Source organism: Salvia miltiorrhiza, chromosome 3 (genome assembly GCF_028751815.1).
Source record: "Salvia miltiorrhiza cultivar Shanhuang (shh) chromosome 3, IMPLAD_Smil_shh, whole genome shotgun sequence".
Taxonomy (NCBI): Eukaryota; Viridiplantae; Streptophyta; class Magnoliopsida; order Lamiales; family Lamiaceae; genus Salvia; species Salvia miltiorrhiza.
In genome coordinates this window covers 46,791,944-46,804,779 of record NC_080389.1, presented here as the reverse complement: position 1 = coordinate 46,804,779, position 12,836 = coordinate 46,791,944, and the positions used below count along the sequence as shown (strand labels likewise).

Here is a 12,836-nt window from a genome sequence, read left to right as displayed (position 1 = left end):
ATTTTGCGCGAATTTTGTAGTGATACTAAAGTTATAGATAACTACATATATATATTTTAAATCCGTGCATATGTATTTCCTTTAAATATGAATTACTAAATAAAATATTATATACATACATTTATATATATTTCCTTAAGTGTGTTGAGTGATGATTCATTAAGTTATTGGGGATATATATGCAGTTTAAAAAAAAAAAAAAAAATTATTATTAAAAAAAAAAAACATTATTAAAAAAAAAGTGCAAAAGTGCAAAGGAAATAAAGGGCCTATTGTGTATACATTCATTCATGTTTATGCCCTATATGTATATGTTAGAGTTGATGCATACTTTTTGAGGATTGTGGATATGTTAAGGAGCTACTCTAGAGTTTTATTGATGGAAGGTCTGGTGTGTTGCATGTTTTCAGTCATATATTGAGCCTTTTTGATCCCTTTTCCTTGTTTATCCCACCTATACGCACCCAAGCCCCATTACAACCAAAATGCAAGACCTTTTGATTTGTGCATTGGTTCCATATTTTGGTGGAGATAGTGACATAACGGCAAGCTGTGTTTGAAGGCATGAAGTTGTGAATTGTGTGAATCTATTCTGTCCATATTTGTCTTTTGAGAGAAATTGAGTGAACTTGGTGAGGCAGGATTGAATTTGCACAATTTTGACTTGAATGAAGAACATGGCATAATTTTCTAAGCAAGAGCATGGTTAGTGGTTTGTGGATAATTGTATCTTGATCAAGACTTTGAGTATTATCTATCATATTGTTGCCAAAGCTTTGTTTTTGCTGTTTTGAGTCTTCTTTTGTTCCTTCCCTGTCGTTTTGTTCTTTTTGGTGCTCGAGGGCGAGCTTTGTTTAAGTGTGGGGGGATTTGATTTGTGAATTACTAAATAAAATATTATATACATACATTTATATATATATTCTATTTATGGAAATAGATTTTGTTTTAAAGCCTAATTTTATATCAAAATTATTATCTTAATTAGGGGCACAATTAGATTAACATAAATTTGATATATAAAATATTATTTTATTTTTTAAAAACTTCATAGCTTGAAAATTTAATCATTTTCAAATAAAAATTGCAAAGAAAATAAATGGTTTTGGGCTGTGACAAACCTACCCACATAAAAAAAATTCGTCCTCAAAATTTAACAATTCATAGCTGCAATAATCTTCAACATAATAATTTGCAAACTGAACTTGAAGTTTCTGATAATAACTTCAATCATTGCAGCAAATTTCAACATACTTTCAACGTAAACAATTTATACTCATCCCTTTGAATTTTTTTTTAAAAATACATTTACCTTGAAGTTGGAACGCGTAGTGGTCGAATGGCTTCGTCACACTTGACTCTTAAAAAAAATTTAAGAAAAATTTGTTTTGCAGAGTCTACAGGAAAGTAAGCATGCTCTGATACCACCCTGTGACACCAAATCTAATTAAAATTTCAATGTATATTTGTGCGGAAAAACCATGAATATAAATAAATATTTGCGAAAAATCATGACTATAAATAAATATTTAATGTAAAAATAAAGAAATAAATATTTTATTTAAAACACTTTACACAACATAACATCTTTAAGAAATGCTAAATTCAAAATATTTGATTCGCCATTCGACCTTCCACGCACCTCCAACTTTAGAAACCTGAAAATGTTAAATGTGGGATGAGCATACATGGTACACTCAGTGTGGAACATGCAATAATTGTCCAAATTAATAAAACGGTAACACATATGATATTAACATTTCATAACATTTGCTCGCACGGTGGCATACCAAGGACCTTTCTGTCCTGGACCTATTCAACGGGCCCTTGGCGATAAGATAATGGTTGCAACCTTAACTTTTACATTTATATCGCATTGTGGCCTACCAAGGACCTTTACCGTCCTGGACCCATTCAACGGGCCCCTAGCGATATATAATTTAACTCAGATATGGTAAACACATAATATTAAAATGAACAAGAATTAATCATAGCATGTACTTAAATAAATCCCACATCTGAAACTTGAGCTTTGAAAATTAACTTGAGTAATTCAAATCAAAGACAACGTCTTAGTTGTGCCGCACCTAATCCCATAAAATTAAAACATAACTTAATAAGAACTGAAAATAATTAATCTAATATATATATATTATTAAAATAAAATTTTATTAAAAGAAGGAAAACAAAAAAACCCTTGAGAGCACAGAGAGCAAACTAAGGGCTGAGCCTCGTTAAAACATTTCTAAGGCAAACCCGCAAGGGAAAATCCTTAGAAGGGAAAAAGAGTACTCGTAATAGAAATAAAAAAGTGCCAGGAAGCGGAGGTGAGACGACTTCAAAGGTTCCGGCCTAACCCTCACCCCTAAGCCGCTCGGCTTCCCAACACAGACAAACAGAACAAACACATCGTAGAAAAATAAAAAATCAACTAAAGAAACAGCCCCGCACCAGAGACACCCACACGCACAAGCCAAACGTCTCCAGGAAATAGGAGATAAAACTCCGGGATTCGGCAAATCGACGACGGAAACCACTGAATCCCAATAGAAAACCGACCCCGAGGAGCGGGATCGAAAACCAACGGAGTCCGACCAGCAGCGCCCCCGAGCCGAGCTAACCCAGACCCGGAAAGGCCCTACTGACACTCCAATCCTCACCACAGACCCCCGCCAGCCAACAACCAACCTCCGCCTCATCATCTGCGCAACCAGCAGCGCGGAAGCGAACTGAACATCAAGATCTCCCAGCCTAAACCAAGCGCCAACCAACAGTTCGGTAAAAAGCCGCCCTAAAATACCACCAAAAAGGCTAAGAAACAACCCCTTCTCAGCGTAAGTAAGCGCATCCGGGAAAAAGGAGATAAAACTCCGGGACTCAACATATCGACGACGGAAACCACTGAGTCCCAAGAAGAAACTGACCCCGAGGAACAGGGCCCAAAACCAACGGAGTCCGACCAGCAGCGCCCCCGAGCCGAGCTCACCCAGACCCGAAAAGACTCTACTGACACTCCAATATACCTTAATGTTTTGAAGGTAAATAAAAAAAAGGTAAATATACCTTAATGTTTTGAAGTTCTCGACTTCTATTTTTTTTTTTATGAAGGAAAATGCCATCAATCTCACCTCTATTTATAGCAGTGTAAAATTTGAATATAAAAATATATAGGTTTAAAGAGTCATATTAGTAGATCATATAGGCTTGCTTAGTTATTAGGTTAGAAAGACTCCACGTAGTTTGCATGCATGTGTATAGGTAAGATATATATTATTATTATACTAAAGTTATAGATAACTACATATATATTTTAAATCCGTGCATATGTATTTCCTTTAAATATGAATTACTAAATAAAATATTATATGCATACATTTATATATATATGATTCTATTTATGGAAATAGATTTTGTTTTAAAGCCTAATTTTAATATCAAAATTATTATAATTATTATCTTAATTAGGGGCACAACTAGATTAACATAAACTTGATATATAAAATACTATTATTTTATTTTTCAAAAACTTCATAGCTTGAAAATTTAATCATTTTTAAATAAAAATTGCAAAGAAAATAAATGGTTTTGAGTTGTGACAATTCAAATGCAATATTTATAATACTATTTTTTTCATTCTTGAATATTTATATGAGAATACTCTACACAATAAAATATACAAATAAATTTCAGGGTGATGTGGAAACTAAGTTTACCATATATTCTATTATAAATATTTTATTTATAAGGAAGTATTTATATTTATAAATTTTATAATTATATTATCATAAGATGTGTGTTACTAGTTTATATTTAAATTAATTACATTTGAATAAAAAAAATATGCGAATATCCATATAAACTACTCCCTCTGCCTCATTATTGTTGGCATGTTTTTCTTTTTGGGATGTCCCATTTAATATTGGTCTGTTTCTACTTTTGTTAAAGATTTTACACTACAAACAATATGACTCCACACACTTTTACACTACAATCTTATTCTCCTAAATATCCGTGTCCAAAAGAAATAGGCCAACAATAATGGAACGGATGGAGTATTAAGGATTATAAAAAATGGTTAAATGCATGTAATATCATGAACTTAAGCCGAAATCCAAATTTAGCACGACTTTTAAAAGTTCCAATTAATATGGCTACCTTTGCTCCGTGTTCAATTTTAGCACCCCTTTTTGACGTGGCTTGCCGGCACACGCTTCGATCCTACGTGGCTTACCGGCATAAGCTTCCGGCCGGCGAGCAAAACGCTGTGTTTTGCTCGCCAAGCTTTCTCTCTCTCCCGCCGCCCCTCATCTTCTCCGGTTAGCTTCCTTCGCAAAATCGGCGTTCACCCGTTTCAGTTCCTAATCTCCACAACCCCCCAAAAACCTTGTTTATCTTCCACAAAAAGTCCCCACCTCCGATCAAAAATTTCTAGAAATCAGTCCACCATCACTTTCAATTTTCCAGTTTCCGGTGGGAGTGCATGGCAATCTTCGGCAACCCCAAAAAGACAAAAACCCCAATATCCACCAGGCGGCGGCGGTGGCCAGCGTGTCTGTCGCTCGCCGAACGAAAGCAGAGGACGGAGATCAGCGGCGCGACGATCTCTGGCCAACGAAGGCGCGGCGGCGTGCGGTCACCCGCGCTTTCAGGCGGAGAAGCTAGGGCTCGATCCATTTTTCCCTCTCCCTCTTAATTGTGTGCTTCCATTGAGAGTCGAGATGAGAGAAGGTGGAGGACGGAGCGGCGGCCGTTCGTCGGGCCTTCAGCAGCAGCGACAGCGACTTCACCTGGTCTGGATCGAAAAAATGGGGCTCGCGCCCTTTTAGCCCTGATTGTGTGTCTGAGAAAGGGAAGCGAAGAGGGAGAGAGAAAGGAAAAGGAAGGCGACGACGGGTGGAAGAGCGTCGGCCTCACCGTGCGTCGTCCCAAGTGCCGGCTGATGAAGCTAAACCGCTGCGTCTCTTTTTCTTCTTCTTCTCCGACCATGCTCGTCTCTCTCTCTCTCTCTCTCTATTCAATGCTAAAATTGAACAAGGAGTAAAGTTAAACATTTAAATTGAATACGAAGTAAGTTACACATTAAAATTGGAGGTTCGTAAGTTACAGATTATGACGTGTCACTTGGAATACACGTCATTGCCACGTGGTTATGCCGAAAAATAAATCGGTGCTAAAATTGAACACGGAGCAAAGGTAACCATATTAATTGAAACTTTTAAAAGTCGTGCTAAATTTGGATTTCGGCTTAAGTTCATGATATTACATGCATTTAACCCTATAAAAAAATATATTGATCGTCACTAAATTAGATTGATTAATTAACTTAAATATGGAAATTCATTAAGAAAATAAATTACACACATATATATGTATAGTGAGGTTTAAACGATAACCTTATAACTATATGTATATACATATATAATTGATAATTAAATTAGATGTTTTTTTTATTTATTTTTTTGTGATTGATTTGGCTTTTATGTATAGAAGATTATTATATATAGATTGATAATATTGGGCGAAAGTCGGCCTAATAAAAGGGTGATTTTAAACATAGCCCCAAATTTTCTCATTGTAGCCCTTTATTTAAAAAAATAATAAAAATAATTATAATTTTACTATTATACCGTTGTAGTCCCATTTAAAATTTATAATAAATCAATAAGTTTCTGAAAATTAATTTCAAAGACATTACGTTAATCTCAAAATTTTATAGCCCCAACTCAAATATTTCTAAATAATTCATTTTTATAGCCTCAACTCAAAATCTAAAAACATCAATAATGGAGAAATAAATATTTTTTTGTAGTGGCAACCGAGCATACTTGATTTCACTAGCAAGAGTTTAATTTCTTGCTTCGCCGCAGGCATGCCCCCGGCCCCACCAGTCGGCTACTGAAATCCGCTTCTCCCGGTGGAACAACGCCAATGCGCAGAAATTCATCCGGCGCGAGACAAGCTTCGCCTTGAACAACGATTCGATTCCGCCCTGACCATCGTCACTACCTTCAAATCGAGCGGCACCCCCTCCGTCCCTTCTATCCCCTTGAAAAAAATCCAAATACTCCAAAGACGCTCCTTCCCACCCCGCCTTCAAATCCCTCGCCAAACCCCGACATATCCCCATTAAAGGAATGTCCTAATTTCGATTTCAGAATCGTTGAGAACGGGATTTCTTACGAGATGCCAGCTGCCCCAATTCTATATAATTATAGTTAAACCGAGACTCGGAATGTGAAGCCGGTGAAGTTGCGGGAGCCGTTGGTGCCCCCATTTGGGCCTGAAACGATGGCGAGGTCGTGGCTGGGTCTCCCAGAATTTGAAGCCCAGGTGTTTGTGAAATGTCTTCTGAGAGGTTTGAATCAAATCCACAGCATTGGGTATGTTCATTGCGATTTGAAGCCGGAGAACATCCTGCTGGCGCCGGATCCCGGGAGCGGGGGCTGAGGGCGAAGATTGGGGATTTGAGGCTGGCAAAGAGGGCGTGAGGAGGAGGAGGATTACGAGGATGAGGTTACGTCTCAATCTCTTGGGACGAACCTCAAGGAGAAGAGGTCATCAATGGCGATGAAGAAGCCGATGAGGCATTATCCAGTTAGTTTCACCATTCTTGCAGGAGTGTAGAGAGGAAGATTTTGTCGACATGAATGGCAAAGTTTTGTTGTTTAGATATATAACACTACTATATATATATAGGCTTTGTTCAGTCGATTCATTAGTTATAGCCAGAGATAGAGTCTGTATTTTAGTTATTCATCTATGTAATAGTTACAGATTGATTAATGTGACTATGGTCTTGCATTATTCAGTTTTGACTTGATTCTAGATATATGGCTACACATGATGGATTAAGGATTCTGCCATAATACAAGGAAAAATACACATGATGTATTACTGAGTCTCGCGAGTGGAGAGTGTTTCATTCTGCCAGTTTGTTGTCATTGTGGATTCATATTGTTGTCATTGTGGATTCATATGTTATTCTCATGTTGACGTTCTTCTTATTTTTTCTGTGTTCTGTTCTCTGTGTTTATTATATGTCAAAATAACATATTTAAGTAAAATTTAAATTGGGGGCTATATGATTTATCTGTATTAGATAAGGATGGGGCTATATGATTTATGTAAAAAAATTATACGTACTTTCAAATTAATTTTTATAACTTATAATTTATTATATATTTAAAATAGTATAAGGGTATAATAGTACAATCATAATTAATTTAATTATTTTTTTAAATAAGTGGCTATAGTGAGAAAATTGGGGGCTGTGTTTAAAATTACCCCTAATAAAAGTATAAGTACAACACAATGAATCCATAAGAATAATAGTTTTATAGTACCGAACATAAAGCCCATTTACTAATGAAGCCCAATAACCAGCTAGGGCTTTACACCTCACTAACCTCCCTCTTTCTCCCTCTTATATCGCCGTCTGAACCTCCCTCCCTCTCTCTCTAAACTAGGGTCGCAGCTAGGGTTTTACACAGTTCACGCTTCACCCCACAAAATGAAGACGATCCTCTCCTCCGACACCATGGACATTCCCGACGGCATCAAGATCAAGGTCAAGGCCAAGGTGATCGAAGTCGAGGGGCCCAGGGGCACGCTCTCGAAGAATTTCAAGCATCTGAATCTCGATTTCCAGCTCATCACCGATGAGGAGACCGGGAAGAAGAAGCTGAAGATCGATGCCTGGTTCGGCAGCCGGAAAACCACCGCCTCCATCCGCACGGCGCTCAGCCACGTCAACAACCTAATCAACGGTGTTACCAAGGGATACCGCTACAAGATGAGATTCGTGTATGCTCATTTCCCTATTAACGCCTCCATCACTAACAACGGAACCGCCATTGAGATCCGAAACTTTCTCGGGGAGAAGAAGGTACGGGATTTATTCGTTCCTGCGTCTCTGGTATTGATGTATGTTGGCTTGCTGTAAATATTTCCTATTCCGCGGATTGACTGTTTTATAATTTAATTGATTAATTTAGTTAGTTAATTGCTTTTGTTGATTGATTTTGTTTGTTGATATTTATTAAAACGGTTTATTTGTGTATACTGTCTTGTTGTTTCGATCATTAGTACTTTGTTTTTATGATTTAATGCCTATTTGCATTTTGTTATTTGATTATATACTTATATTGCATGTAACAACACTGCAATGTACTATTGCTGAGAGTTTGATTAATTTTTTCAAGTTGCGTGTGAAATGAGAATATAGGTAGAATGGGGCATGCATTTCTGTATGTATTTACAAATTCTATTGTTTTGAATGTTAATTGGTTGTTTTAGTGTTTGCTAGAATGTTTATATCATTATTAATTTTAATTGAGGAGATCATGTGCATAAACTAGTTTGTCTGTTTTGGTTCCTTGCTTGGGTCGTTGAATGGTATAGCTATTTGTTTGTTCAATTTGGACTGTGTGTGATGATTTACATTTTGTCTCCTAAAACAGGTGAGGAAGGTTGATATGCTTGAGGGAGTGTCGATTGTGCGATCTGAGAAGGTCAAGGATGAGTTGGTGTTGGAGGGGAATGACATTGAGCTTGTTTCTAGGTCTTGTGCCTTGATAAACCAGGTAATGATGCCTGATAACTCTTTCTAGTTTTCATTAGTCTTGTGTAAAGATAAAGTCTGAGCTTTTTTTCTTCTCTCTTGCTTGATCTAACTATGGCTCATTTTGTTTGTTTGACAGAAATGCCATGTCAAGAACAAGGATATCAGGAAGTTCCTTGACGGTATCTATGTCAGTGAGAAGGGAGCCATTGCTGTTGAGGAATGAAGTTAGAAATTTATGTTTTAATCAGTTATTCGAATTTTCTTTGTCTTGTTTGCCTGCTGACTTCTTATGAGACTTGTATAAAGATGAATCTGCAAATTTTGTGCTGTCACAGATTGAGTGTATTCTTCTTGTTTTATGGTATTCTAGATTTATGCCAAAATATGTGATGTTTTTGTCATTTTATTTATGTGAATTGATAGTGCTGCATAAGGTAGCATTACTTGCTTTGTCAGCTCAGGAAAATCATAATATCTAATTAGTAATTTTGCTTAGTCTTTTACTGTTTAAACTTTCAGCAGTAAACGGTGGTATCTTTGTACATTGGAAGGGTTCACAAATTTTTCTCATCTTTTTGGAGTACATTTGAAATATTTTGCTGTAACTTACTACTGTTCTTGTATTTTTTTTTATTAATATCAAAATAAGATTCTTTTATATTCTACCTATTTCCATTTTTCTTCTTTTGAATCGATTATTTTTCTGTTTATTTATTGCTGTGTTATTTACTCTATATCCGTTAGGGCTGTATACGAATTGAGCCGAGCCCTGTATACGAATCGAGCCGAGCCGAATACCTCCAGGCTCGGGCTCGGTTCGTGAAGATTTGGTTCGGCTCGAGCTCGAATTCGAGCCTAAAAATGAGCTCGAGCTCGGCTCGCTTATATAATACCAAGCTCGAGTTTGGTTCAAATTCGGCTCGTTAATTATTCGTTTATCTCAAGCTCGAGCTCGACTCGTTAATTATTCGTTTATCTTGAGCTCGGCTCGAATTCGAGCTCGGTTCGAATTATTTATATAATAAGGTTTCATTAAAATAACAAAAAATTATATTTCTTCATATATTACTAGACTATTTATGAATCGTAATTTATAATTTATTTTTAACAAATAGATAATTTATCAAGTTAGTAGTATTTTTTTTAATTATAAGTATTATTTTTATTATTTAAAAAGTACTATTTACCCTCCGTCCCATAATAAGTGGCCACATTCTTTTCGGCACGGAGATTAAGAAATTGAGTGTTATATGTTTTAATAGAGTGTGACCTACAATTGTTGACCAAATTAGTGAGTAATTGTTGACTTAATTAAAGTAATTTTGGCATTTTTAGAAAGTGGCCTATAATTGTTGACCAAATTAGTGAGTAATTGTTGACTTAATTAAAGTAAACTTTTGTCATTTTTAGAAAGCAGCCACTTATAATGGGACAGACGAAAAAGGAAATGTGGCCACTTATTATGGGACGGAGGGAGTAACAAATAAAATATATAAAATTATTATTTAATGAACCTATTCGCGAGCCTATTCGCGAACATATTCGTGAACCTATTCGCAAACATAGTCGCGAGCCTATTCGCGAATAGGCTCGCGAATAGGTTCGAGCCGAACATGTTTGTGAGCTCACGAGTCGAACATGCACAGGTTCGAGTTCGGCTCGATAATTTTATCGAGCTTGGATTCGGGCTCGAGTTCAGCTCGTTTAAAAAACGAACGAATTTCGAACGAGCTTTTTTCGAGCCGAGCCCCGAATAGTTCACGAGCGGCTTGGTTCGTTTACACCCCTAATATCCGTATATCCATATTTAGCTTTTTTACAAGCCATTTTATTAACAAAATGATTTTCTTTGAAAGCGATTGCACTGATGTATTATTTGGGGGACGTCGTGAGTTTAAAAAATATTTGGTAGATAATGTAGTGACTCTTACTCCACTTTTATTATTTTAACACTCACTAAAAGATGAGACGAATTAAAAAATAAGAGTAATTAATTGCAAATATTGATGTGTTTGAATTTAAGTAATTGATATTCCATTTCTCAGTCAATCATTTTTAGGCGTAAAGATAAATTAATATAAGAAGATTTAAGTAATTGCAGAGAATGTCTTGATGGAGTCCGACACAGGTTATTTCATTGAGAAAATTATGGTAGAAGACAAAGATTACGAGCAAAGTTAAAGCATATAGCCTCCCACATCTTGGTACTTGCTAATTTGCATATTTTTTGCTAATTTGCTAATTTGCTAACATCTTGGTACTTGCTAATTTGCATATTTTTTGCTTCAGTAACAGGAAAAAGATTGTAGAGGAGTAATGAGAGTTTTAAATTTTTTTTCTCTTGATCCACTACACTATGCTGATGAACATAATTGTTGGGGGATGTTATTTTTTTAACACTCACATAAAAAGTGAGACTCTTTTCTCTGATGACGCATCCTCTCTCTCGCGAATCTCCTCTTGGCGATGACTCATCACGGCGGTTCTAGGGTTCCAAGCCGCCACATCCCGTCGATCGACTTTTCTCCGACTCGGCGACATGGCTCCATCTCTTCGTGATTTCTTTGATGAATTCCCTCAGCTGTCCTCTCACGCTTGAGGGATTGTTTTTACGTCTATCCCCTCCGACGCCTCATGACACGCACTCGTCGTGCGGTACGATCAAAATACTTGTGTATGCCCCAGTCGGATAGTACACGCTCCTATTACTCGCAACCAAATAACAGTCTTAGCAGCAAGTATAGGGTCGATCTCACGAACCACTTTACTCTTCGGGTGCACAAATTGAGTTGTCACGGTCTCAACCTGTTTATCTGCACAAGTAAACTTAAACAAAGATCAAATATAACAAGGGGTAAAGTTTTTGGTTAGGTTATAACTGTTGTCGATATTTGTATTGGTCATAGGCATACTGAGGATCCGTCCATGATCCATATAACCTCAAGGCGTGGCCCAAAGACATTGGGGCGTTTCAAGAGATCATACTTCACACTTAGGATGGTTGAGTCCGTTGTAATCACTTGGTCCGAAGATCACGGTTTTTCCTCGGTCACAAGGTTGTGCTTCACTTCTCCGTAGATAGTAGCCATACCCGTTATCCACCAAGTATGGTCCTCATCAACCTTCTCTCCCAAAGTCCTCGGAGCTGCATCCTGAGCACATATGACTCACGGGATTGACATTTCCGGCTCACAGCCAATATGTACGATACATTAAGCGTCTTCCTTGGTTGATAACCATGGCTTTATGCCTCGTCACAGTTGATGGGTAGTCACTAGAGAAGCCCAAGATCGAGGAAGCACAGTGTATCCCATCAATCCTTTCCTCGCCGGATGGATCTACAACACCTTGAGGTGGTATTGCTCAGCTACTCGGTCAGCGCCTTACTGGTTGTCACGCTCAGGGCATCTGACCTTTGCTTGATATGGACAGGATAGTACCGAGCGGAGTTCTTCCGTTAGGTCCTTACTGGCCATGGTTCTGCCTAGATCCCGGAACTACTAGACTCAACCGAGAGCACAAATGCCTCACAATAGTTTTACATATCGACAACAATTATTTCCACCTCGTAACCTTACCAAGGGAACTACTCACACATATTGGAAAACGTAAATGCGAAATAGAATGAACACATGAATGAAAGGAAATTCGAAATACTTAATATAAAAATACCTAAGGCAACAACCTTGGCTTTGTTCGTCACAACGGAATGGAAATACGAAAAGCAACTAAATTGTTTGGTACGAAAAATGTAAAAGAACTAAAAGTAAATTGTTTTCTTGGTGAACTAACAAAAGTCTAAGTCTAGAAAAGCACTAAAAATTCGTCTATGAGTTGTGAAAACTGAATGTAAAAACTCCCCTCTGTCAACCACACATGATGGTCTTTAAATAGCAGTTCGGTAGCAGTCAAACCCTAGCCGGCAGACCATATATGGCAGCTGATTTCCTTCCATATTTAGCTTGATCCTTGATTTGATTTGATTGATAATGGATCTCCAACGGATTTGGGGTTGATTCCACATTATTCCAGATCTTTCCATTGCTAGAATTTGCCAGAATCTTCCGGGCAATCTCTTTCACACGTCTTTCCATATATAACTCCAGCTGCAGACTGCTATTGACGGGCATGGTCATACTAGCTTCTTTCTTCGGTTGGCCTCATACTAGGTGGTACACTTCGAAGGTTCCCACGCCTCGAATGGTTTTGAGAGGTACTTCACCGAGCTCTCTTCCTGGTAAGTTTCACTTCTTGAAGCTTGGATAGTTTTGTT

At 37.3% G+C, this 12,836-nt stretch overlaps 1 protein-coding gene across 1 annotated transcript; it reads left to right on the top strand.

Moving 5' to 3' along the window:
• Nucleotides 1-7,287: 7,287 nt before the first annotated feature.
• On the top strand, nucleotides 7,288-8,946 carry LOC131016152 (60S ribosomal protein L9). The gene is made up of 3 exons (XM_057944764.1): nucleotides 7,288-7,885; nucleotides 8,460-8,582; nucleotides 8,700-8,946. Exons 1-3 carry the CDS (start codon nucleotides 7,511-7,513, stop codon nucleotides 8,784-8,786), a joined length of 585 nt encoding a protein of 194 aa, XP_057800747.1. The 5' UTR covers nucleotides 7,288-7,510; the 3' UTR covers nucleotides 8,787-8,946.
• The last annotated feature ends 3,890 nt before the right edge of the window (nucleotides 8,947-12,836 follow it).